This window comes from Eremomyces bilateralis (genome assembly GCF_010015585.1).
Source record: "Eremomyces bilateralis CBS 781.70 unplaced genomic scaffold P152scaffold_2, whole genome shotgun sequence".
NCBI classification, from domain to species: domain Eukaryota; kingdom Fungi; phylum Ascomycota; class Dothideomycetes; order Eremomycetales; family Eremomycetaceae; genus Eremomyces; species Eremomyces bilateralis.
The window spans coordinates 1,744,737-1,771,382 of NW_022985068.1; the positions used below are offsets into that span (position 1 = coordinate 1,744,737).

The 26,646-nt window shown below is 50.0% G+C and overlaps 8 protein-coding genes across 8 annotated transcripts; 4 read left to right on the forward strand and 4 right to left on the reverse strand.

Annotated features, from left to right (window-relative positions):
- Positions 1-259: 259 nt before the first annotated feature.
- Positions 260-1,156, reverse strand: P152DRAFT_130933 (uncharacterized protein). The gene has a single exon (XM_033673771.1). It carries the CDS (start codon positions 722-724, stop codon positions 365-367), a length of 360 nt encoding a protein of 119 aa, XP_033538266.1. The 5' UTR covers positions 725-1,156; the 3' UTR covers positions 260-364.
- A 1,843-nt stretch (positions 1,157-2,999) lies between these two features.
- P152DRAFT_446261 (uncharacterized protein) lies at positions 3,000-4,313 on the forward strand (the record flags this gene model as incomplete). The annotated part of the gene is made up of 2 exons (XM_033677913.1): positions 3,000-3,745; positions 3,797-4,313. The coding sequence occupies 2 exons, from the start codon at positions 3,000-3,002 to the stop codon at positions 4,311-4,313; spliced, it is 1,263 nt and encodes a 420-aa protein (XP_033538267.1).
- A 1,016-nt stretch (positions 4,314-5,329) lies between these two features.
- Positions 5,330-6,220, forward strand: P152DRAFT_454871 (uncharacterized protein). Its single transcript, XM_033678671.1, has one exon. The coding sequence runs from the start codon at positions 5,765-5,767 to the stop codon at positions 5,996-5,998; it is 234 nt and encodes a 77-aa protein (XP_033538268.1). The 5' UTR covers positions 5,330-5,764; the 3' UTR covers positions 5,999-6,220.
- A 263-nt stretch (positions 6,221-6,483) lies between these two features.
- Positions 6,484-8,395, forward strand: P152DRAFT_130969 (ATP-dependent RNA helicase DBP8). The gene is made up of 2 exons (XM_033673773.1): positions 6,484-7,160; positions 7,226-8,395. The coding sequence occupies exons 1-2, from the start codon at positions 6,670-6,672 to the stop codon at positions 8,280-8,282; spliced, it is 1,548 nt and encodes a 515-aa protein (XP_033538269.1). The 5' UTR covers positions 6,484-6,669; the 3' UTR covers positions 8,283-8,395.
- On the reverse strand, positions 8,395-9,869 carry P152DRAFT_130965 (putative sphingoid long-chain base transporter RSB1). Its single transcript, XM_033673772.1, has 2 exons — positions 9,293-9,869; positions 8,395-9,236 (listed from the first exon to the last, which is right to left on the reverse strand). Exons 1-2 carry the CDS (start codon positions 9,599-9,601, stop codon positions 8,508-8,510), a joined length of 1,038 nt encoding a protein of 345 aa, XP_033538270.1. The 5' UTR covers positions 9,602-9,869; the 3' UTR covers positions 8,395-8,507.
- A 7,014-nt stretch (positions 9,870-16,883) lies between these two features.
- On the reverse strand, positions 16,884-19,254 carry P152DRAFT_131005 (uncharacterized protein). The gene is made up of 2 exons (XM_033673774.1): positions 17,904-19,254; positions 16,884-17,856 (listed from the first exon to the last, which is right to left on the reverse strand). The coding sequence occupies exons 1-2, from the start codon at positions 18,804-18,806 to the stop codon at positions 17,071-17,073; spliced, it is 1,689 nt and encodes a 562-aa protein (XP_033538271.1). The 5' UTR covers positions 18,807-19,254; the 3' UTR covers positions 16,884-17,070.
- Positions 19,255-20,272: 1,018 nt separating this feature from the next.
- Positions 20,273-22,037, reverse strand: P152DRAFT_470636 (uncharacterized protein; the record flags this gene model as incomplete). Its single annotated transcript, XM_033680992.1, has 5 exons — positions 20,273-20,290; positions 20,354-20,386; positions 20,467-21,093; positions 21,145-21,621; positions 21,672-22,037. 5 exons carry the CDS (start codon positions 22,035-22,037, stop codon positions 20,273-20,275), a joined length of 1,521 nt encoding a protein of 506 aa, XP_033538272.1.
- Positions 22,038-23,127: 1,090 nt separating this feature from the next.
- Positions 23,128-25,600, forward strand: P152DRAFT_479146 (XLF-domain-containing protein). Its single transcript, XM_033681695.1, has 2 exons — positions 23,128-24,346; positions 24,403-25,600. Exons 1-2 carry the CDS (start codon positions 23,462-23,464, stop codon positions 25,177-25,179), a joined length of 1,662 nt encoding a protein of 553 aa, XP_033538273.1. The 5' UTR covers positions 23,128-23,461; the 3' UTR covers positions 25,180-25,600.
- Positions 25,601-26,646: the final 1,046 nt, after the last annotated feature.

Genomic DNA, 26,646 nt, shown 5'->3' on the forward strand with positions numbered 1-26,646 from the left:
TTATGATACAACTTACAATCTCACCTGTTTTCTTACTCCGTATCATACAGGTAGTTATCACAATTGGTACTAAAAGGGCAGAGGGATGCACGTGGCATTGCTGGTCCAGAAATATCCCATGAGATATCATCTCCTCAGGACAGTCCAGCGCTTGCTGGGCAATTTTTGTTCCTACCTAAAGGGCAAGCTAAACCTTACACTGAGTCTTACTGATCAGTGTACTATGGTGTAGTAGGTGGTGGTAGTAGTAATTTCATTGACACCGTCCTCTTCGGCATATAGAAGTTACCGCTACGCTGGCTGTCACTACGTAAATACTACACTCTGAGCCAGTACATACACAGCATTCACACCCCCCTGAGGCCTATGCTCCGTCCTTGATGTGTTGTTTCTTAGTCGCTTCGAAGAAGTTGGAAATATACGTTCGTTGAAATGTCTTCCTATTAAGTAACGGATTGAAGATAGTATAGCCCCGGGCTAAAGCGGCAAAGAGCGTACTACCATACCTTACGGCGCACCTTGCGCTTCCACATCGGCGCCCTTGCCGAGCAACAACTCGATGATATAAGAGTGGCCCCAGACTGACGCAGCCTGTAGCACGTCGCCGAACTTCCCACCTTGCGCGTTCACGTCGGCGCCCTCGCCGAGCAGCAGCTCGACAATATATTTGTGCCCTTGGCGGAAGCGGCATGTAGCGTGTTGCCGCAACGTCCACCTTGCGCATTCACGTCGGCGCCCTCGCCGAGCAGCACCTCGACAGCCGTCGTAATTCCAAATCGTGCACTATAGTAGAGCGTCCAAAATAAAGTACGTCCGCGGAAATTCCTGAATCATCTTTTGTAGTACTTCCAAAGTGGCATAAAGCGACGGACGTTCCCCTCCTTTCCCACAGGAGGCAAAAAGTACTTTAAGTGCAGCTGGAAACTTGACGCATTGTTGCGAAAGTGGGAAAATCAACGAATAGACTACTCTAGTATCAGCTCTGGGCATTGTTTCTTCGGATTTGAAAAGTCAAAGTAGAAGTATGTTACAGCATTGCTAGGATCTTTTCGACGGTCGTTAAGCACAGCTTCAAGTACTGTTGAGCTTAGGACGGTTTTTCCACATCCTGGAATCCCATAAAGCCAGAGGAATGATGCCGTATTCGTCTTCCAGGTGGAGAATTGTTCGCGTTCAAGGAACCAACGACCGGTGTCGGCTTGCCGCAGTTTGACTGCTTTGTGAAAATTTACAAGATGGATCAGGTGGGGAAAGCCATTGACGAATTTTTGTTTAGCTTCCTGTCTAATACAGCAAGTTAACTATATAACTAACTAGTTAGTTCATCTTTATAACTTAAACGTATAGCGTCGTACCTGTTGCGGACCGTAGGGCGCTTGATGATGCCGTAAAGTAGAAAGTTAGTATTTTCAGATAACTAACTAGTGCAATTGGGGCAGTGTAGTCACATTGGGACACTTCAGGATGCAGTGTGACTGGGACAGTGCAATTGGATCAGTGCCAAGCCCTGAAGCCACATGAGTGATATGGTTTAGCTAAAAAAGTCCGCAAGAACCAACTTTCGATGGTTAGTTATTGTAAAGCTAACTTAACTAAATGCTAGAGAAGAAGAAAGGGAGAACAATCCACAGCATTTGCACGATGTTTTAGTTGGTGCGATCCAGGTCATGTGAAAGTTCAAGGGAAAGGTTAACTAATGACTACGGAGTATATATTATTCCTTGAAGAGTTTGCGAAAAGAAAAGGGCAAGACTGGCACGACTGGATAGATAATCGTACTGCCAAGCCTCTGTACGTGTCCATCCGTACAGGCAATTTACCAGCCGAGGAAATATGGAGACGACGTATGGTACGGAGTACAGAGTATCGATTTCCATTATAGAAACGTCCAATGAGGGATATCATCTCCTCAGGAGTCAGGACAGTTGCGGCCTTGGAGTAAATTAACAGCGGCATGTCGGTTCGCCCTGTTAGATTTCTGTCTATTAGTAAGCTGTTGAGATAGTAAGGCCTTATTGACCAATTTTATTATTTCCTGCACGATACGAGCTGAACATGGTAAGAATACAAGTACAACAATACAGTGGCAGCTCCTCGGCGGCGTTTATAGAGTATTCTAGTGCAGACCTACATTCAACTCTAGCTGTCACAGAATATCTGTGTTTCTTGGCGTTTCCCCACGGCTTCATTCCGCATTCGATTCTATACCCCTATTCTTTCCATTTTTAGGGAAAAGATCACCATTGTAAACCATATAAAATAGCTGCAGGAACAGCCTGTTTTCGTAGGATCCGGCTCTTCAGGATCAAGTTCAATCTATCTATGCTCTTTTGGAATCTAACGGTGTTTTCCCACTGTGTCGCTGCATTAATCACCTGATTGAGCGAAACCGCTATTTATCTCACACTAGCAGCAGTACGGAATGGTGTGCCCATAAAACCATGCGGGGAAGCAGACAATCGTGCTGGTGTCTGGAACTGGACCTTGGCGCCTGCATGGGCGGGAAACCCACTCTACTGTTCTAGCCTCTTGGATTTGTCTAGGAATGGTTTGGGACGAAAACGTGAAACTGCCCACTCTGCGGTCGTGCCACTCCAAAATCGCACCTTGACGCTAATTTTGGATTCCCAGCCCAAGCGACAAGCATGAACCCTCTCTGGGGATTTTGTTTGGCGTACCAAATTTCCTCTCCTTTCTTGAGTCGCGATGTCGTGTTGGAGTTGCTATTTACGTTGATATTCTTTGATTTGATCGCTCGCTAATACATAGGTATCAGAGGACAGCAGTCTACCTAGTGGCCTCCTCGTCGTGTGCCCCGCCAGCAAGGAAAGGATCCTCGCATGCGACATTTCGGCCTTTCGCGTGACTGAGGTGGCATTGATCATCGGAGTCCTGCGGAATAACGAGGGTCCTATTAACTGGAGCGCATCAACGCGCACCCATATATAAACCCTATCGTCGCTTCGATCATCAGGCTGCCAGCCTTACGATCGCCCATCATGCGAGGCATCCTCAGTCCCACCCGCGTCCTCACGACCGGCGTCCTAATATTCTTGATATGGCTGTTTAGCTCACATTGGGAGGGCTCATCGATGGGGCTAGCTGGACCGCCGATGATAAAATCTCCCCCCGTAGAGCCCTTTGGAGGAAGGTCACGACCTCTTGCGACGACCCCACACCCCGATGAAGAGGCAGGAAGAGTAATACATCTTGGGCCCGGAGCACAGGACAATCCGCAGGCCCAGTCGCCCGTAGAAACTGTTCCGGAAGGTCCGCCTGAGTCAAAGCCCGAGTCACAGCCGGTGCCGGAGTCAGTACCCGAGCTCGAATCGAAGCCCGAGCCAGTGCCGCCTACGAATGCGGAGAACAAGCCAGAACCACCACTGGCACCGAAACCGGCGTCGAAGGAAGAGAAGGATCTTAAGGTTGCGATTGTGACGTTCATAACGCAAGAAAAATCCTACGTGCAAACAAGCATGAAGAACAAGCAAGCGTATGCAAATAAGCATAACTACACCTTGATCGTCGACTATGACGCCCCTGAGCCACGAGGAGTCATGTGGTACAAGATGACAATGATTGAGAAGGCCATTCTTGGGGGTGGATTCGATTGGGTCTGGTGGATTGATTTCGATACATTGATGATGACGCAAAATCGCCCTGTTACCGACGTAATTAAGGAGGAGCTGGAGAAGGTGGAGGAGTCAAAGAGGGACGACATTGACTTCCTCTTGACGCCAGACTGGTATGATCACGCTCAATGACTGTTAGATTTCTCGACTAACCCTAGTTGCAGCTTCCCCTTGAATGCCGGCAGCATGCTCGTCCGCGCGACCCCTCGAGCCATTCCATTCTTCAATCTTATACGCGCGTACAGCGACCTCCACGAAGAACGCTCCGAACAAGACTGCATCCGCGACGCCGTCTTCGGCTACCCCGCCCCCGAGCCCGCCGCGGTGCTCGAGTTCGCAAGCTGGCACCCGGCCCAGAAGTCCGATCACGAGAATCGCACCGACACGCCCGCATTCCTGCATCAGGACCCCGCGTACCCCGACCATCTCGCGGAGAACGCTGCGCAATTCGAAAAGCTGGGCGAGACAGAGTGGCGGTACCCGTCCGGAAAGCGAGTCCGGTTCATTCCACAGAAGCAGGCCAACGCGTTCCCCGATGAAATCAAGTGTTTTGAAAGGGGCCTTGGGCCGTGGGAGGAGGGGGATCTGTTGATCCATTTTGCGGGCGCGTGGGCGCATCTGAAAGAGGAGGACCCGACGGGCTTGCTCATGCGGCAGTACGATCAGCTGGTCAAATGGTGAGGTATTGTACTGCCGTCAGCGTCAACGTCGATATATCATGGCCAATATAAACGGGGCCATCTTACGATACGAAAAGCCGAGACCCTACGATTTCAACCTTGGGGGTTGCATTCAAGTTGATGGAGTCCAATTTGAATGGACTCCAGGTTCTTCCAGGTTTGAACGATTTTTGCGGGAAGGTACACGGAGCGAGCGACTTGAGAATGGTTTGCTTTTGGTTTTGAGGATATCCATGAGATTTATTGAACGCGATGCTCTAGCGAAATGGCTGATGTACTTCAGGACCTCTTGTATGATACACCCGCTTGTTGCGGAATCCACATGTTGTTACGATCAGTCAATATCTTCGTCCTCACAATGCAAGTCATCTAAACGGATGGGATCTATCATCTAAGCATCTGCTGCACACCCTCTGGCTGGTGGTCTTCCGAAATATCTTATGTTACATGCGTTAAGCCTTCGGCATGCGCGCGTCTCACCTTTCTATACTTGTCAAGCGACTATTGTCAGCAGTCATTTCGTCGAGTCAATTGTACCAGATCGTTTGATTGAATGGAGAGTCATCTTCAATGGTACGGGCACCAATTTCATGTACGGGCACCAATTTCATGCTGATCCTCCTTCAACCGAGTCATATAACACCTCTCCAATTGACCTTTGCTATACACTACTAGTTCGATTCGGCAGAAGTGATTCAAAAGAACATTCGGTCCTACTGAATCTTCTCGAGCGGACGGTTTTCCTCTCCGTCCTGTCAGTACTGACGTTCTTTCTACGCGATTAGACTGAATTGAGTACGAACTCTCAACGTCAGTTCAATCTGATTTCACTTCACGTTCTTGAGCAGCGTCGAGTTCAGTGGCACCAGTACCACCATACTTGGCAGCTGCCAATTCTCACATCAAACTCACCTGTCAATACATCTCCTTTCAAGTCTCACTTTGCGAAGGACTGAAAGCTGGACATTGCCCAGGCGATTACCCTTCCACGGGCTTCTTCCTACTCTTGCATCCTCACCTTGCTTGAGTTGATAAAAGTTTTCTAAGACTTCCTCCATCCACAGATTGTTTCACTCACATGGTCCCAGGTTAAAGTAAGCAATGCTTCAGACTGAGAAGTGATTCCATTTCATTGTAACTCACTTTCGGATTGACACACGTTATCCTTCCCTTTGCCATACAAGGCGAAGTTGAGGACGATACCCAAATTCACGAAGCTCTTTATTCCGCCTTCACTGACTTCTAAATTGAGCACAGCATCTGTGCATGGCCTCGATCAAATGAACGTATCGCTTGGGCAAGCTTCTTCCGTTCGATGCAGGGAGACTTTGGCCAGTGGGACAACCGGATCCACCTCTCAAGATCGCCCGGGCTCAACCATCAAACTCGTCATCAGTTCCACGGCCACTATGATGAAAACGGTCAGAAAGGGGTAGGGACTTCGAGTCAGATATGAAGAAGGACGTGCGCCAAATGGTCCAGCAGATACGGGAGACCTTTGATAGGATATACTCTACAAAGAAATATCGAACGACTCTCCCCACAGCAGATCGAGGCCGCCAAAATAATCTCATCGATACTGTCATGCGCCTGAAAGCACAGTTGGCGCAAGAAACCAAGAAAGAATTCGAGAAGGCGAACGAGCTCCTCAAGGGCTCAGTGAAGGAAGCGGCGAGATTTGAGTGAGTTGCAAAGGTGATACAGTTCGGCAGTGAAGGTATCCGAACTTTCACATCCGGGTCCTTGCAAAGCGGGCCAATTTCAGACAGAGACATGGAGTGGCATTGCTTTCATAGTGTTGCGGCGTGGCCCAGCACTAAGTCACTCATGCTGGGGAGTCGGTATTTGCTTTGAAGATATACTCAGCCACGGACATAGCTTAGATTGCAGTCTAATTAGGCATAGCAGAAAATACTAAAATAGGGGCGAAGTTGTCAATCGAGAAACTACCCTACTCTCTAATTACGTATTCCCCTCTAGTTAGTTACGAAAAATGGACAAGTGATTAGTCTACATTAGACACCAAATTGAGAGCTTTCAACCAACCTAGGCTAGGCTTTGACTTTAAAAACATGGTAGAGTGGACTAGCTCGAAGTGACTGGAGGCAGTTTACCTGGAGATGTTATTGAGAACCGTATGCACAACAAAGAGTAATACCAAAGAATCCAGTTGAACGTGAGGCAACGAAAGTTCAGATCGACGTCTAACCTCGGCCCATGATTGGCTGGCTCACATCGCAAACTTCACGAGCACGGACCAACAGAAGTTCGTGCAATATCAAAATCGGGGAGCACGACAAGATCCGAATTCTCCAAAAAGTCCATCTAAACCGCAACATTATTGACACAGAAAGACAATGGGCCCTGCCGTGGACTCACATCCGAACGATTCGTCCGATTCGGACAGTTCTTCCGGATCTTTCGTAGACATCGCCAAGGGCGACTCTCGGAAGCGACGAAAAGTTTCCTCAGGTAGTGAGGATGCGCCCGCACCGAAAAGAGCGCCGTATGCGGGCATTTCAAGAATAAGGGCGAAAAATTCCGGATTGAAACAAAGCCTGCATCCCGCTCAACCCGACTCCGTGGATACTGTACTTCAAGGGAAGGGGACCAGCAATTTCGCCGAGCTCAATGTGGACCCGTGGCTAGTTGCATCCCTCGCTGCTATGCAGATCAAGAGACCTACTGGCATTCAGAAAGCTTGTATACCGGAAATTCTCAAAGGGCGGGATTGCATTGGAGGGAGTAGGACGGGTTCCGGAAAAACGGTGGCTTTTGCAGTACCCATCCTGCATAAATGGGCAGAGGATCCTTTGGCAATATTTGCGGTTGTTTTAACTCCGACGCGGTATGTATTGTCATTATATTCGCTCGAATTTATTCAAACCCGGACTTTCTCTGACGGTTAAACAGCGAACTTGCACTGCAAATTTATGAGCAATTTCTCGCCATCTCATCCCCCCAGTCTCTCAAGGCGGTGCTTATAACCGGAGGCTCGGATATGCGAGAACAAGCAATCGAACTGGCAAAGCGTCCTCATGTCGTCATTGCCACCCCAGGTCGTCTAGCCGACCACATCGATACCTCTGGAGAAGACACCATCTGCGGCCTTCGACGATGCAAGTTCGTTGTCCTCGACGAAGCCGATCGACTCCTCGCATCTGGTCCAGGGAGCATGCTGCCCGATGTCGAAACATGCCTCTCTGTTCTCCCGCCTCCGACTTCTCGCCAAACCTGCCTCTTTACCGCGACCGTGACCCCCGAGGTGCGCGCTCTGAAGGACCTTCCACGATCGGCGTCCAAGCCACCGCTATTCATCTGTGAAGTTGACACCGAGGCCCTTGCCATTCCATCTACTCTTCGCCAAACCTACCTTCTCTGTCCCGTCACTCACCGAGAAGTCTATCTGCATGTTCTGCTTCTAACGCCGCGGAACCTGGAGCGCAGCATCATCATCTTCTGCAATCGGACATCCACTGCGACGTTGATAGAGCACATGCTTCACATGCTGGACCATCGCGTCACGGCATTGCACAGCGCTCTTCCACAATCAGAGCGTACGTCAAACCTCGCCAAATTCCGTGCGAGGACAGCTCGGATCCTGGTCGCGACGGACGTCGCTGCTAGAGGTTTGGATATCCCAGACGTGGCGCTGGTGATCAACTATGATGTCCCTCGCGATCCCGACGACTATATCCATCGGGTTGGTAGAACGGCTCGTGCGGGCAGGGAAGGTGACAGCGTGACGGTTGTCGGGCAGCGAGATGTGGAGTTGATCTTGGCGATCGAGACGAGGGTTGGGAGGAAGATGGATGAGTATGTGGAGGAAGGAGTTAGCATTGAAGGAAGGGTGGTGAGAGATGCTTTGAAGCCTGTGACTGAGAAGAAACGGGAAGCTCTGCTTCAGATCGAGGAGGGGAAGGATGTCATGGGACGGAGGAGCCGGAGGATGGAGAAGCGGAGAACTTGACGAATCGTATTGTAAACTTCCATTTGGGGTATATTTGTTCAAAATGAACAGGCATTCATAATCATCCAAAGGGCCTATTGTCTATTCCTAGTCCGACACCTGCCATCCTATATCCAATGCGCTGTCAGAATCCTAAAACGCTCGTACACTTGGATAGCCCGCTGGCTAAATTTTCCACTCAAAGGCTAATAGCAACAGAGCGAAAATCGAGGACGCACCGCTGCGTTATGGCACAACGACACCATTGCTACCTTTCTCGCTCCCGTCTATGCTCATCACTACCGCTTCTTTGGCTCCTTCCTGCTTCTCCACCTTCGTTGTCGACCTCCACGGCATGCCCGCATAGCCCTGCTGGAAGCACATCCCCGGATGAAACAGGTTGAGCGCTACTATCCCCGCGGCGATCACCGCGCCCTCCAGCCCGATAAAGTATCTCTGCGTCGAGATCAACCGTCCATCCCAACCCTCGCTCAGCTCCGCGACACGATACACACATCGCGTGAAGATACACAGTGTCGCGAATGACAGCGTGACGATAAACGCTTTGAACTTGAAACTGCTTCGTAACGTCGCCAATCCCGCCCCTTGCTCCAGCGCGGCATCGGCGCCTTGGGATCGCATCAGAGAATAGACGCGCCACGCAAAGACGAGGGAGAAGATGATGAACATGAGCATCGTAAAGACTTGGAAGGCAAGACCCGCAATCATGATGTTGTTGCCGGCCGTGGGGTCGCGGTCGGAGTGGGAGGCGGAGGCGGCAATACCGCCGCCGATGGCTTGCAAGAGGAGAGAGGCGACGTCACATGGGATGAAGATGCGGGGGTAGTATCGGGCGGGGATCGGTGATGCGGCGGAGGAAATGCTGAGGACGACGCGTTTGAGAAGAAGGTATATGCCGGCAGCGTAAAAGGCCGGGGCAATAGTCAGGCAGATGATTTGGAGGAGGTAAGGGTCCTATAGAGGATGGGTCAGAATTGATGGTAGAAATGAAAGAGATCGCGCAGACGTACCTCAGCAAATGGTTTGCTATGGGCCATAACCCGTCCGATATATCCTATCATCTCCAAAAGGCTACCGCAAATCATGGCGATTGTGAAGCCATGAAAACTTCGATACACCACACTCTGGACAACGAATGCGACGACGGTGAGGGCGAAGAGGGCTGTGAAAAGGCTATTCGCCGCCAGAGACGGCAGGTAGCCCCAGTATGAGTATCCTAGAGGGCATGTTTCGAGAGTGCAGAGCTCTCTGCAATCGCGGCGGTTGTTGTTCGTGATCGTATCAAGGCCCAGAAGGCATTTTTCGAAGGCGTTCGACATCCGGAGCGCCTCGGCCGTGTTCAGATGCAGACAAGGTTCGACGTCCCGTTTGCAAATTGATATCTTTCTTTTGCCGTTGATCTATCAGAAGGATATCCACGAGGGTGGTTTTCTATCGGAAACGACCCGCCGACAGAAACCCGCGGTCTTCCGGTCACTATTATTGGGATAGTATTGAACAGATGGAGACGAGGTGGCGATGAACAAAACTGAATGGTGTAGGGGATTCTGACAAGGTGAGAGCCGTATACAGCAACTTAAGAAAAACTCTGAGTCCCTAGAGAAGGAAAACTATCATCAACAACTGGTCTCAACAGAGGGAACGAGGGGATTGGGATAAAGTTGAATATCCATCCGAGATCTTGGGCCCTCTCCACCATTACTGTCTCCATGCGGGTCATGGATTAGCCATGGCGATCTTGGTGCCCATGCAAGGACGGACGGACTCCCTTCCGATCACCAGGTTCGAGTCCTTCGGCGGGCTCGCTTACAGGGAAAGAATGGCAAACGGAAGCATTTGGAAGGTTACGAGGATCCTAGATTCTTGGTGCTAACTTAGTTAAGGAACCTAAGAAGTAAGAACCCAGGTGCTGCCGACTGCCGACGATTTTCAGATTAGCAGACTTCCATTGACGAATCGGATCCCCGTCGGAACGGTGTACCCGGGCAAATTCCTGTCCAGTTGTCCCTTTGACTTTAGAAATTAGAATCCATTCTTAGGATTTAAGTATCGATAGGAGGCGTTGATCGGTCATCATGGGATGGGAACTCACTTCCGCATTTCCGACTCCCTTTTTGGCTACCATTGAACTCACTCACAAACTCGCCGCACCCAACACTTCTGCTTGCGGTGCTCACTGTATGGGCCATCCCGTATTACCTGTGCCTGTAGACAGTACTCTCAGGTACCTAACATAACTAACGATACAAGGCACAATAGAAAGCAAAGATGGTTGATACTTTGCAAGGGCACCAACATCTGGTATCGTATCTCCAGTTCAAAGGTAGGAATTTCCTATGAAATCTTGTCCAAAAGGTTCTGCCGTAACACGCATCGGATCTCATGTGTTGCCAAAGCAAAGGCATGCCCACAGCAAACCATTCGCTAATTAGGTCAAACACATTGTTCTGGGTCATCCCTTGTCAAGTTCTTCTATTCCCTCAATCTGTTCTGCGATAGATCCTCTAAGTCCACCGGTGTTCCACTGGATTCCTTATGCCGCTCTGCGAGTCTCCTATCCAAATCTCGTTCAGATACCAACGCTGACCCTGCCATCCACGGGATTGGGAGAGGGAGAAACATCTATCCAAGTTACAAGCACTAGTCTTAAATCGAATCACAGCAGCTCAAGACATCAGATGGTCCGCTTCGACATGGCTTCCCTATCTACCTTGCCACGCTTGCCTACAGAGCTTCTCCTGGCCGTGACAAGTTCTGCGGATAACACAGGTTCCCTCTTTTCTCTGCGGTCGACTTGTCGTACAATGCGAGCTGCTTGCTAGGAAACCTCCATAAGACGCTATTTCGAAACCCGAAGTCATCTTCTAAGCTTCGAGTCCCTGCTGTCTGATTGCCATCTCGAAGCATTCCATTCTTGGTCCCGCTGTCGGCCAACTTATTATCTGCACCATTGGTGATCCATTGGGTCTACAACACAGCTATACCAGTGGCAAATATACTGTTGATCGAGCGGAATTTACGACACTGCTTAAAACGGCGCTCTCGAGCCTCGACAACTACAAGTCTTTTGGGCTCGCTATAGCAGTCGTCACTAATCCACTTCCTTGGGGCTACAAACAGCATCCAGACCAGTTTAAGAGGCGCAAACTTTTCATTCGCCAGCCGCCCTTACTACCCCCTCCACCTCTCTCACCATATCAGGACTTCAGTCTCTTTGAGCGCAGCTACCAAGGTACCGACCATTCACTTTCGAGAACACTTCATGTCCTCATACCATTGCTCCTCGAGAGCAAGCTGTAGCTAGAGAAATTTACAGTTCGATTCGAACGCCGTAGAAGCTTCGAGAGCTGCCTTCCCGTGTCTTCCCTGGAGATACCTGGCGGACTTTGCGCTGTGTGGCGTGCTGGGTTACTTCATAATCTACTGAGGCTTGAGCTTCAGATAGAACGCGGTCCACAGTTTCTACCCAGGACTCTATGGAAATTTCTAAACCTTACACCTGGCTTGGAGAGCCTGTTCATCACAGCCTGCCGGCATGCTGCTGCTGGTGTCGACGTAATATTCCAAGACTTTGCTTCGGATCTGAGCCTTCAAAATCTACAGTCTCTTAGCTGGCGGCGATTCAATTTCACCAGCGTGTCTCTCTTTGCGCTCCTTGACCGGCATAAGGGATCTTTGAATGCGATAAATTTGGAAGAGCACACGTTCCGCGGTGACTATGCTCGTGCAATTTGGCCCCGGATATTAAGGCAAGGGATCCTGATCTCGAAAAGTTCATGATCATTTCATGTGACGTGTTCTCGGAGAAGGGGACCGGGTTTATAGCCTTCTATGGCCATGGAGGAGATAGAAGGAGCGAATTCTCGGACCATTCGCCGCTGGGGATACAAACAGAACTTTGGGACATGGATCGGAACGAACTATACACACGAACCGTCAAGGGTGAATGAAGGAAGGCGTAGTTAGCCTACTTGAAGCCCGGAGACCAAAAATTGCTGCTTGGAGGAAATTCAGTGTCAAGAATCCTCTTATGCTATGCTGCTTAACTGTCAGAAGGCCAACATGCCCAAGAAAGATGGTTAACACGGTCCATCCAGGTAGGCGAGATTAGTGGTCTTCGATGCATATCTCCAGGACTTCGAAAACTCAGTTGAAGTTCAAGAATCCTCCTTTGGTGCTTGCTCGTTGCTAGGTTGGAGCGGATCTTGTCACCATGCGTCGAACAACATAGGGAACTATGTGAATATTAGTCAACCCCTTCACAGCTGAACATATTATTTCTTAATGGATTCAACTCCAGCTAGAAGTCTGAGTTTTGCAAACTCAACAGTTCCGTATACCAGTGCTTGCTTTTCCTAGTGCAAAGACCTCTCACATGCCATGCTCCATTTCGTAAAGCACATCGATCGATTCCCATCTTGATGTAGGCTGGGTTCGGAGCCTCTTAGTACTACCAGCCTCCCAGTCAGTGGCTTTTTACGGCGAGGAAAAAATCAATTCATGTTGTTTAGTAAGCCATGCGGATTGACCTTTCAAGAACTTCCGGCTTCGTAAACAGGACCTCCCTACAATTCTTGAGGAACATAAAGAGACCTGAAACACCTGCTCTTGGAGCACATGGGCTTTAGGAGGTCCTCCGATGATGAAGCACCTTCCCTAAGGAAAAGTGGCACACAATACAGGCAAGGTACTCTGATATTATTTCAAACGCTTTCGCTATAACTCAGGAATGATCTCATTGCAACGGATATAACAGTATTCAGTCCTATTTGCACCTTACCGTCAAGAGGAATCCCGATCTTGCTGAAGCGACTTGGTCTAATCGATACAGCCTTGCCGAAACTGACCTGTCCTCAATCACAAACCTACCGCTAACCCCCCGATAGTAGCCATAATTGCCGCGAGAATTCCTATCACAGCAAGCTCTCCAACAGTGCTCATTGCGTTTGCCGAATTGGTGCCGCTCTGGCCACCGGAAGCTCCGCCTGGCGTATCTGTAGAGCTGCCACTTGTCACCGCGCCAGCACTGGTCGCGATAGGAGCATCGATCACCGTTTCGCAAGTTTGTGCTTCAAAGCCGGCAATTTGGTTGGATAGAACAGCGTTCTGCACAGAGCTGGTCGGGCAGTATTGCACAATACATCTGTACGGATAGGGTTAGTCCGCCTGTCTCGGGTGTCTATCATAGCACGGGGCATACGAATAAGCATCTTTCTGATATGCACAACCGCAGTATTCGAAGGGTGAGAATAAATTTGCCGCCGTCGCAGTGGCGGAAATGCAGACGTCATAGGTCGAAAGAGCTATGGAATGGCAGGACGATACATCTCTGATACAAGATTAGGACTGGATTCGGGAGGAGTGCGTTGACAGACGGAGCGAGCCAGACTAATGGGTCTTTCCAACATTTAGGATCATAAGCCGCTGGATGTTGGGTGCTGGTAACCGTGGCTGAATAGGAGGTCCGAGTCCTAGATACCGATCGTGCGGTACGGGAAGCAGTTGTGGAATCCCGTCCAGCAACAAGGGATGTCACGATGCATATCGTGAACATAGTGAGGCTAGAGAACAGCATAATGGCAGTGGTATGACTGGTATCGAAGCAATGATAGGGGATGTATCAAACTTGAATAACAACTGACGATTGGAATCGAAAATGCAGATGCAGAAGCCAAAATCCAACGGAAAATCATCCTCAGTTCTCCTTTATAAGGGTTGTTTACCTCTGGCCCCTTTCCTTATCATGGACTAATCTGTTCCAGCTGAATATTTTAGCCATGTTAGGCCAAGTCATGAACAAGGTCCCAAATTACAATTCTGTTGGTGCTATTTGCGGTTAACCACAACATCACAGCGTTTCCATGCATATGGCCTCAGAATTGTGAGAGTTGTCTCAAGCAGTCAGGATAAATTTGGGAACAAGAAACGGAATTCTCCAGGCCGCAAGCTCACACAATGGGTTTTATGAGCAAAAAGGCATATGGTAGGAAATACGCTGGGGGAGAGCTGATAAGGCCAGTCTTGGTGGCTATCCAGTGAGATTGAGTTATTCACGGCCAAGCAACGGGCTAAAAAGCTAAAGGGGCTGGACTGTGTGAAGACCCCGTTATCTGTATGCGGGGTTGGGTAGCTACAAAAGACATGAATTGATGCGAAACTGAAATGAAGTTTTAAAGTCGGTGAGAGGACAATGCGCCATTCTCTTGTCCTGAGCATGGGGACGAAAAGACGCCGCTTGCAGGACGACTGGTATCGAGTGATCCCCAACAGCAGTTTCCTATTTGTATGAATGACAGTCAGGGCTAAGTCTGTCCATTAACCCTCATCTCTCATGCCCGAAGTCGCAGCTCGAGCGCCCCATACCTTACATGCATATTCAGACCAGATTTTGTCATACCAATGCCCACATTGTGGCTCTCCGACTTGCATCTAGCACCTGCATTTTGGCTGGCGGGGCATGATGGCACTGGATACCATCCTGGAGCCATAGCGACGAACCTATTATAGAGTCAAGGGCAAGCACGGAGGTATAGTTGTCATATTAGTCCGATCCAAATACTCGCTCAAAAGCTACACGGTATATCTTGCGTTACTCTAGCCAAACGGGGGCGGCTCAATTCGTCTCCCCACTGTCCAGCTTGATGGAGACATCATAAAACTCATGAACTCTTCCACTGGCTGCAGCAATTGACGGGCATCTGATAAGACCTTAATCGAGCGGACATCAATATCCCGAAACATCCCTGTCAAAATAGTAGAGAATTCAAGCCATTGAGAGTAGCATTTGCAGTATATCGGGCCGGCATCAAAGTCTGTTGGAGCACAACATATATGCGGGCTCTGTGGTAAGAATGTCTCCGATGACTATATTGCTTGACCGTCCAATCGTTGGCGGCTGGGCAACTAGGATCGTGCTATGCGGAGGCTGGGATACTGAGAGCGGTGAGATTCTCGACTAATTGATCTTGAATATGGTGGTGTAAACGCCCGGCAGATCGAGCAGTTATCAAAGGTGGTTGCGGCAGTGAATGCAGTGACGTTGGATTTGATATATCATATTTGCAGGGGTATACACGTGGTGACATCACGCATTGCGAGTACTGCACGCTACAGTATTCCACCTGGTACGCCGTAATATTAGTGCACGCGAATTCATTACCGAGCAGAAGAAGGGCCGATTCTAATTCAAGCGGCTTGAGTAGATGTAAAGTATCATTTATCATATCGGGAACGTGTTTGCGATGTTACAGTCAAAACGAAGCTCCAGTGACTTAGCAGTTAAGAGCAAGATCCGGGAACTAGGTCGTGCACATGAACAATAAGCGATGTAATAGGCATTATGCAGATCATGATGAATCTACAGCAAAAGGTAGGTACCCTGACCAGTGACCTCCATTGTATCTGGGTGATTGGGGCATGATAACTCCGAGCGGCAGAGCGGCAAGGCTACCAGAAGGCTAACGGCTCGCACCGTTTCCGGGCTATGGGAAACCTATCTAAGTCCATGCATACTAGTAGGTTCCTAAACGGCACGTATCAATGACTTGCTAGGGCCCTGCATTTGACTTCTGCAGTGCATGCATTATTATTGCATGTTATTTATATTGAGTAAACGTCTGTATGAGGAGTGCTGTGTAACCCTTGTTCATTAGCCATTCGGTGGGACTATGAATGTCCCGACACTGAAATCAGTGGCAAAACGAACGTACAATATCGGATTAATTTTTCCTAGCACTGTATATTTAATGTCAAGCTTGAACCTAACCGACAGCTACTTTTAAATGACATTGTTATATCCATGATATCCTATACTCATATGATGGCCACTGGAGGAAGCGAACTGCCTGCACTCTGCATTAGCGGGAGCGCTGGTCTAGATGAATGCTAGGGGTTTACGAGTGAAACTCACATGTATGCGATTTTTGCTCCACCATCATGAGTGATAGTCCAGACCTGCATCTGTAGTGCTGATCTATATCCAATTATGAACCTGTCGCTCAAGACCAGCATCCATGTATGGTCAACTATTAAGCTAACCAACAGGCGAGAAACACGTTCCTTTAGTATCTAGATATGACGGTGCCCTAAGGGAAACGAGAAATCTCCTCTGAAGTCACATGTGCTCGGGTAATTCTGAGAGATCTGGAGATGCCTCTGCGCCACGGACAGATCGGATACAGGGCATAGGGATTTCACTTGATGCCATGACGATTGTCCGCTGGTCGGGAACATCTAAGAGATTACCAATTCAAAATGGCAAAGAAGCATTATCATGTCTTGGCAAGCTATGAACTTGGCCCTTTAGCATTGAAAGCTTCCTCAACGCTGTAAATACTAAATGTTTGATCGAATGATAGCATACAGCCATACAGTGGAGGGACAAGTGGCCAAACATGTATTACAAAATTGTACATTGCTGGTACTGCTCCTCACATAATTTCTAGACCCCTCTGCGCGGTACAAGCCGCCTCAACGTCTGATGGACGGCAACCCGGGCCAACTACCACTAATAGTGATATTGACTGCATAAGTTCCATCCCTTTTTCTTGGCTACCACTCGCTCAGCACTAAACTAAGGGATCCACTGCAAATTACCTGTCAGATTTGTTCCAACCTTTGTGGAAATTCCCGAGTTCCACGATCCCATAACTTGGTCATGCAGGTCATGAATGTCATTAATATCAGATGTACATATGATTCGTCACGCCATAAGGAGGGTCGTCTCTTGACTTGACGGTAACCAGTCGCGTAATTGAAAGCAATGGTGGTGTTGCATAAACGTTTCTCATCAGAGCCACCGGTTGAAGTCGTCGTGGCACAGTGGGGGATCGAAGGTGGATGGCACCATGCTCGCCAGATCCATCTGCCAGTCAAGTGATTGCGGCGTTACGGGCGAGTTGGTATCCGATGGAGGACTGTCGTAGAAGAGCGGCTCCCCTGGCTTGAGTTTAAACTCCAGCGCATGGATCCCTTCGTTGATCCCTTCATGGATCGGTGATGCAGCCGCACTACCATCCAGCGCAGCCGGGCTGAATTTGTGTTCACCGAAGACTGAGGATACAGGAGTCGGAGGGGTCCGCTCATCTGTGGCAGCTGCGGAGGTCTGAGGTCGACTGGCGACCATGCCTGGATCTTCGTGGTATGGTGACGGCTGGCTCGGGGGAGTGTAGTATGGTGAAGGAGCAGTGAGTGGGGGGGTGGAAGTCGTGAAAAGGAGATCGTGCGCATCGTACGCGAAACTCGGTTGGGATGGCAGGTCCACTTGAGGCAATCCATGCGGATAGGAATAGCGGTAAGCGGGATTCGTCATGTTTAGCGATGGAACTTCATCCATTCGGTCGAGTTTTCCTGAGCGGCGCAAGCGAGCGTTTCGTTTCGTAGCTTGTCCGCCTTTTGCTCCTGACGCTTGCCGCTGAGGTGCAGGATGGTGGGATCGTCCATTTCGCTTATTCCCCTGCTTGGTACGAAATCGAGTCGTGGATTTGACACCTTCTCGGACCGCGTCTTCGTCCAACCGCCACATGAACCCTTTCTTCGTTTCATCCCCAAACGGTTGGTCAACCTTCTTGAATGCCTAGGCCATGTCAGTTGCGATCTAGAACATAAGGACACTGCCCGTACCCCATTCATCGAAAGGTTATGCCGGATACTGTTTTGCCATCCTTTGGTGTCGGGATCTTTGCCTTTATCGGTGTTCTGCCGGAACCAGGTGTAGATATCGCGAAGAATCATGGTGTGATTTGGTGCGTGCAAGAGCGCTCGAAAGATCAGCTTTGCGTAGGGCTCCTCCTTTTCGGCAGCAGAGTCTTCCCCATTTCGCGGAGGGGTTTTGACTTCGGCATTCGCACTAGTGAAGCCTGCGGAAGGCTTGAATTCTGTGCCATATCCATCGGATGGACTAAGAGAACTTGGTTCATCCGCAGCAGGTGAAGGATATTCCTCTTTTACCTGCACCGTCCCCGAGGCGCTTGGGTCAAAGGGCAAGTATCCAGGGAAAGTACTCGATCGATCTGTTTGGATGTTTGATATCTCCGGCGTTTGGATTTGATATACGGAAGGAGGGAACGAGTCTTCGACTGAGTTAAATGGACTTCGTTGAGCGAGATCTGGAAATCGCCGAGGGCAAGTCACATCTGCCGCCGAAGGCCACCTGGCTCCGTATACATCGTTGGTGGGTCCGGACGCATATGAAGGGATTGCAGTATAATTCAGAAATTCCTCTTCAGTAGGGACATATGAGGAGGAAGTGTTCGGAGGGCCGCCTGGATCCCCTTTCGGGACACAGTCGTAGAATGAAGACATGGTCGAGACACCACTAGGGAGGGCAGCAAAAACGTCTTCCCAGCCCTGAACACCGTCGGCGCCGTTGGTCGGTGGGTCATCAGTCGGAAACGCCATGGTCCGTGGTGTAAGCGATGGCCTGAGTTGTGGATTGGAGTTCTGAAGAGAAATTTGCGTAGAATGGGGAGTAGAAAGGGACATATGAGGGTCAGGAGCCCAACTCTTCGCATTCGTAGAATCCATCGTAAGGGAGCACTTTACGTGAGCTCACACCTAATGCGACGATTGGGAGGAACAATGGTAACGGTCAGAATGGGCCAGAATGTGGCACAAGGAGTGTTGCCGGGAGTCGGAAGGCCAAGGATGAGCAATTGACAACCGTCCTGACCGATTTGATGGCGGCTAGTGAGACATTTTGAAGCATATCAAAACACACATCGACTCAAAGTCCAGAGAAATAGGTTGGGTCAAGCTCCTATCGGGTCGGATTGCGGTCTTTTTCGCCTTGCCATGACATAGGTACGGAAGCCAACGCAGAATGTTCGACGCATGCATTCTCCGGCGATTGTCACTACCGGCATCAGGGCAAACAGGGACGATGTGCCTGAGCGGTCGGCTTCTCACACCAATGCCAAAGCTGCCCACCTCGGCTTGCCTCTCCCAATTCACCTACGGAGGGTGAAAGGCGATGAGTGACATGACTGGCCTGCCTGGTTTTGCTGCCCAATCACAACCCAACAGTCCTCCAAAGACTCAGAAAGATGTACCTCGTGGAGTCAAGAGAGTGGGACTGGTCTAACGAGGGAGGTTGACAAGCCCAATGAGATCTAATTGCCAGTTACATGCACATGCGGAAAGGTGCAGGCAGCTTGTAGGTACGACGGCCGGTAACTGGGAATTGGCGACACAAGCCTTTCAGACCATGACAAGATCGGGAAAACCTGACCGCCCTGGGACATAACGGATGGTGCTGATCTTCTAGAACGCCTTCTTGGACAATGTCTCATGCACAACGGGCGAAGGGGGCGCCTGGGATAGACAGGCGGAGCTCAACGTCCCATGCCAGTCGAAGTTGCGCCTGATGCAGGTGACACATCGTTCACCAGACCATCATTCACTTTCTGCGCCCCGTAGTGGCTGATTTGTTGCACTGCTTAGCGAGATCGGGCCAGTAGAGCGTGAGAGGCAAAAGACCGACCGATGATGGAGAATCATTGGGTCCGTCGCACGTTACCACCACTCCACAGGACACAGAGTAACAGGCCAACATGGACTAGCCAGCCTTTTCAAATTCAGCATATCGATAGGTCCAATATTGCGACAGAAGTCCAGAAGAACCATAACATCTCCTCCGATGCAGATGTCGAGCTGACCGTTCCGGGGCGCCGGATCTCGGCGCGAGTCCCGCGAGGAGGCGCAACGGAACGCGGCTCTATGCAAATCGGAGAATTTCATAAAAGATGATGGCCGATCAAGCTGATTTCCTCCACGTGGTCCATGGACCCTGCCGTTGTTTTGAATTCTGGAGGAAAGAATTTCCTATCACAGTGTAACTATTCCCAACGACGGCATGTATGACACCCAATCTATTCACTGCTTCTTTGCGAATGGCTTCACTTGCCAATAACTGCATCCATTCTGCTCACGTTTGGATATAATGGGTCATGGTCGGTATTAAACAAGGCGTCCATAACAAAAACTGCAAGCTTTCACTTGCGGTAGTAGATCTATAGCAAGGATTAGTAGCCGCTCAAAGTGACGGACGATCGATGCGTGCGAAAATGGCTTACCTTTTTGAATTGGAAGTGAAGTTGAAGAATGCCCTGCAATATAGTCAGTATTTGCACCGGCGGCACTTCGGAATCGGATAGGGTGTAGATGTGCATCTGGAGGAGTTACCGACTTTTTCGAAGCTGCTCTTAAAACCCCTGTCTCGCTTTGCGCTATAATCCCACTCCTTGTCGACGATGCGGAAAGCGATGTCTTCATATGGTGGCCCGGCTATGAATCGAATCAAGCATGTGTCCTCCTCTCCCGCGCGAGCAAAGGATTGTCCCCGCTTCCGTCCATTCTCGCGCTCTAGTCTGTAGGTTGGAGCCTTCGACTTATCAATCAGATCCGGGTAGAAAATATTGAATTTGTACCCTTGGACGACCTTCGGCGGTGGGTTATCGTGATCATAGTGAGTCTGATTGTATTTGTTCCACTCGTAGCCCATCTGGACTCGATTGAAGTAGCGCGGTTTCCGTGGCCGGTACTTGTCCGCCCATGCTGCTGTAGATTTTGAGGCCACCTCCTCCTCTCCTGTGAAAATCTCCTCGTTTTCGCTCACTCCGCGCGCCACCTCCCGTTCGTAAAGCGCCTTCGTGGCATGGGAGAAGTCATCGTTGCCACCGCTTGCAAAGCGAGATACCTCGCTTTCGGGCTGGCCCGCTTGTTGCGGAGCCGGGTTTGCTGCAAGCTTGCCCTCGACTCTTTGTTGCTTGAGAGGCACGTACCCGAGTTTCAAGACTTTTCGACGCTCGTTTTCCTAGGGGACAATCAGAATTGCTAAGGGAACAACGCATGCAGTCAAACCTACCAGGTGACTCAGGAACTCAGCTTCGTCGTGACTCTCGAGTTGCTTGTCTTCAGGGCGTAATTTCAGAAGAGGCTCTGGGTCATTCGTAGTATTTGATTTCGAGGGATTTGGAGTTTGAACTTGGTGTTGGTTCGAAATGAGCTTTTGGACATCCAACCTCAGCTTTGCAGCGTCCTCCTCTTGCTGCTTCCTCAGGTCTTGCATGCGACCGTGAAGGATCTTTTTGGATACGTTCCGTAGCTGAGCCTTCGCTTTCCATATCAAGAGGCCTTGCAAAAGATGTTCCCAGTATTCCACATCTATATCTTCGTCGGAAGAAAGCTTGATTCGCACTTGCTTCTCCAACCTTTGTAGATCCTCCAAACTCTTGGGAGCTAACAACTTGTCGATATCTGAGGAGACGGACTGGATCCCGCGTGTGGTTGAGGTGGACGTTCGAAATACCTTGAGTCGGTCGTTGCATATCACTAGCATCGTCTATGGCGTGTTAGCGCGATCCGTGATTGTGCTGAAGGTGCTTCACATACGTTCCAATACTCCTTGCTCTGGGGATACGTCTCCAGCGTACGATACGTCTCGATATCTTTCGCTAAGTCCAATAGTTCGTTCTCACCAAGCGACTCAAATATCCCCTCCGGGTCAACAAGCTCGAGCGACTCATCCTCATCCTCATCATCACCCAGAGTCGTGATTCTCGGCTCGATCTGGCGCAAGATCACCGCGAGCCAGTCCACGGGTCGCGCCCGCCCGTTGCGCACTCGAATGGCGGCCTTTTTCTTCGCTTGTTGTAGTACGAATCTATCTTCGTCGGCCACCCAAGCATCTTCTTGGGCATCTGCTGGACGCTTTGCTGGGATGGTCGACCGTGGATACTCGCGGCGTCGTTCGGCCATGTTGGAAACGGTATGGGAACACGAGGGTGGAATTGGATAGCGATAATGGCTAAAGGAAAGGTCAAACCTTGCTCATCAGACGATGTAAGCGACCCTTCGGTGGTGTAATGGAGCGGTAGCAAGTGTGGTTTTGAAACGGAAGCATTACTCTGTACAAGGTTGTGTTCAGTTTCGGAGGTCACTGCAGTGGAACATGCATGTCCAGAGTCACAGATGTTGGATGATGCAGCCCAGCAGCGATCGGCGATCAACCAGCAGTGTGGCGGTGACTGGTGGCGGGGGTGCAGGATACATATGTGGCGCAATATGGAGAGGGAGTGGCGGTGCTTGAATGGTCCCGGTCTCGCCGGCTCCCTCAGCTCTAAATTCTTTAGGTATTGATTATTGATTTACAATTATCATGGCATAGTTTGAAGTTTCACTAGGAAAATGGTGCATCAGTCTACAGAGTGCATGTGCACGTGTACGAACAATCAATTTCGGAGCATTATTGTGCTTCAAGTTCCTGCGGGACAGGCAATGAGACAAGATAGTACATGCCATGTCAGTAGACGTAGTGCGTTCCTGTATGAAACCATGCCACTGGACATTGCAGAAAGCATCAGTACTGGATGGAAATAAGTACTTAAGTTAGATATCAGACGATTCTTTGGTGCCACGGCATTCTGGAGATAATCATGGTCAAATTGTCCATGAGGCTCAAAGGCCACGGCAATGAAAGGTGGTACCCGAACCAGCAGCTTCCATGGATATGTGCATGTCCTATCCCAACAAACGTTTGACAACCGCATGGAGGGAATGTAGTTTTCGAATGATTCTGTGCCTCCGATAGAAATAATACGGTTGTTCAACTTTGTAGGCGACTGGATGCTTGGTCCCAAGTGGTTTTCCATACTGCCAGTAGATGTTCGGGGCGGTTTATAGTATCAATGGTCGCAGGGGCATCTAATTATGTGGTGGCATGCGTATACCACATACCTAGTCAGGAAAGGGGAACAGGGGGTTATCCTTGGCTCAACGCCCCACGCTGCTTGACACTTTGGACCATGTCGTGTCTACATTAGAACTTAGAAGGTGCTCTGTCTGATCTTGATAAAGGGTTGCTGCGTTCGCTGTGATCGATAGGTGTTGAACAATTCCGGAGCGTCTAGATTCGGCCAAAATAGCCTGTTTGTTGGGTGGAGATGTGAGGCGCATTGTAGGATGCTTCTGCCGGGGCGTGGTTCTCGTTCTCCTGTCGAACCTGCCTCGTCGTTTTCGTCACCGAGACGAAGAATCGCGCACATCCTGTGTACTGTTCCCACTGTACCGTATTCGCTTTAGTTTAAATCGTGTTTCCTACATCGTATTCTACCATCGTTACTGCGTCGACGGTTTACCCGGTACTCCGATCCCCTCGCCTGGCGGATATCCTTTTCGAGACTATGTCGGCGACGATCAACGACACCATACGATGGACGAAGCTGCAGAGTGAAGACATCCCACTCTCAGCACCCACTCTCTTCATCAGCTGCTCCACTGGGAACGACGGATACCAAGCAGTACTGACAGACTTGAGCAACGTATGGGTCGAACGGTTGCAACGCGACGACGTTATCAAACGTGCACAGGAGATCAAGACAACCATAGACCCCAATGAGTCTCCGTCTCAATACCTCCTCTTTCTTCAAACGATCAAAGACGGCTTGGTAGGCCAGCCGTTTACCACTTTCTGGCTCGCAACAGAACCAGCCTCGCAGGACGTTGTCATGCAGCTCACCTGTCGTTTACCACCCCCTTTGCGGACCCTGACATGGCGCGTGCATTTTAAGCTCGCAATGCATGAAGGCATCAAGAAAGCTATTGTGATGCCTTTGTTTAAAGTGACTCTCCTCGAGAGTAGAAAAGGAAGGGAGCTGCAATCCGAAATCCGCGCGAAAGACCACATCATCGGTAAGCTGCTCGATGCGATCGAGGCGGTGGGTGCTGATCTATCATCCATTTTTCCTGGTCTGGCAGGCGCTGGAATTACGAGGACAGAAGAGCATAGGAAATGGCTGGTGGAAAATGTCAACGGCATGAGGGCTTTCGATGAAGACACCATGTTCCGAAGTAAGGTGCCAGCCCTGTTGAAGCTGCTCTCTGATGAGCAGATTGTCAACGAAGTGCCTGTTCCAGCAGAATGGTCATCTCTTCCAGAAAATCGTGGGGGTTTACCGAAACCCCTTTGGTGGCATCAACTGCCGCCCGAGCTTCCGGAGATTGAAGAGGCAGAAGATGGTTCTAGCGCCCCAGGGAGCAAGAAGACTCCCGGACGCTATAAAGTTCGGGTTAGTTTCCTTCGTAGCGGCGAAATAACTACCCCATTGCTTACCACGATTTGTAGTTCCAGTCGATTCCCACTTCATCTTTTTACGATGACACTTCTAATACCAGTGCGGGGGACAATGCGTCACCACTGGACGACACGCCGGTCAGCGCTCGAACTCCCGGTGTATGGAGGAGCCGATCCCAAACCTTGCGCGAGTCTGGTTCTCCTAGTCCCACCAGCAACGGCTCTCAGCATATGATAAAGCCCAACGGTACATCTCCCCCGCAATCGAACCCTACTCGTAGCCGTAGGCTAGGAAAAATCGGCGGAAAGCGTGCTGAGCCAGATGTTGGTGGTAATTCCAAACAGGATCAAGCCGAGCAAGCCTGGCAGCAAAACCCTGAACCTGCGTATACAACCAGGAGCCAGCAGCCGCTCCCTGTCCCTCAGTCTGCGCCAGATGTGCCCAAAACCATTGCTTTATCACCACGAAGGTCCAAGGTCGGTCGTATCGGTGGTCGAAATGCAAAGGCCCCTGCACTCGAGCTGGGGCTGGGGGATCCTACACAGGACGTTAAGATGAGCACCGCTATGGAGTCCGACACTAACGATACGCATCAACACGAAGAAATAGAGTCGACGGATGCTGGTTCTGAGCAGGTTGCTTCGTCGCGTTTTCGGAATCAGGGGGCTGACGATGGAGAATCGCACGGAAAGGGTGGCCCCCCTATCGTAGAAGAGGATACAAACCCCGAAGAATCCGTGAAGCAATCAGCGGATCATCGCCGAGAGAAATTGAGGCGTCAATTGGAGACGCAGTCCACGGCAAAACCCAAGAGGAGGCGATTCTGAGATGCTGGATGCAGAGTTTCATACCGAAGTCTGGATGCGTCCCTATCCCGTGTCAGTAGGGCACGCATCGACGAAAGATGCCATATTAGCCACCAGAGATTCACGAGACGGTTTATCGTATGATCGATAGTAAGACGCAAAAGAGTTTCGATTGCCCTGTCTATATTTTGGTTTGCTGTCGTCGTGCGTGTTGCGTTCTCGACGAGGATCTCGGGGGTCGTCGCTCTCGACCACCCTCGATGTCCCCGTTTGTTCCCCATTCACCGATCACAGTCCAAAAATTTACTCGAAGCTCCAAATGCATTGATGAGAGTTCCATTATACAGTCAATTACTTACAAGCATCTGGTAAGGAAGCCCATCCGAGTCCTCTCGAGTCACGACTGTCAACCGCCATAACCGGACTAGCGGCTTCGCACGGGACCCCCTTAAAACACATCCTCTACCCATCGCTCCTTCTCTACCGTATTGGCACAACAGAAATAAACCAAATAACTTCGCCTGTCTGTTAATGCAAGGCCACAGTGCTAAAACGCCCTTTCCTTTTCCCTCACTCGCACCTGCTTTCGATACCATCTTCCCATCTCTCTCCCACCTCCTACCACTCCATGACCATCCAACTTCTCACCACTTTGCACACCCGCGATATATCATCGCCATTGCTACAGCCTCTGAGACCATTCTAGATTATCTGGATAGTGTTCGTGAGTTGTCATTTCGGATCAATGTGATGGAAAAGACACTGATCGGATAGTCGACCTCATCGTCCTCGTCGCATCCGTTCTCGGTCTTCCGGAGAGGAATTCATCATCGACAGAGACGATATCTCATTCATAATCATCATTATATTGCAGTACCTGGCTCTGTTCGCTTGAACTGACCCCCTAAGCCACCCTCATAATCGGTTGGGACTGATCCCCTTCACCGTCTCCCAGCCCACAACTTGTCACTGATCTGGCGAATTCAACCTGAATTCATCGCGATGGTCAGAGTTAACGTGTCTAAGGTATCTGGCCAGTAAGTTCTCATCACTTCTTCGTCGTCCATCTTCGGCTAAGTCTAACTCGCTGTCAGGGAGGATGGCAATTCTTCTCAACTGGTATGTCTAGTTGCCATTAGGCACTCATCGTCCCTCACTAATTCTCACTGATGCTCACCCAAGCAGGTTTCTAAGGCGGAGTTTAATCTGAGGTCTGTGGATGATTTCCCGACGCTTGGGGGGCCTGCACCTACCAAGCCGATCGAGCGGAGAGCCGCCTCATGGACCCAGCTTGCGAAGAATCCTCCTGCTCGGTGCTCCTTGCAGCCATTGAAGTGTTCCGCCGAGTCATCCAAATCACTCGACAATAGCACATTCGTTGACAGGCTGCCAATTGATCTGCAAGCTGACAAGGCAAACACTAATGAGCCTACTACTGATGTTGAGAAACACAATGACAGCCTTGACAGATTGAGTGTTGCGTCTGGG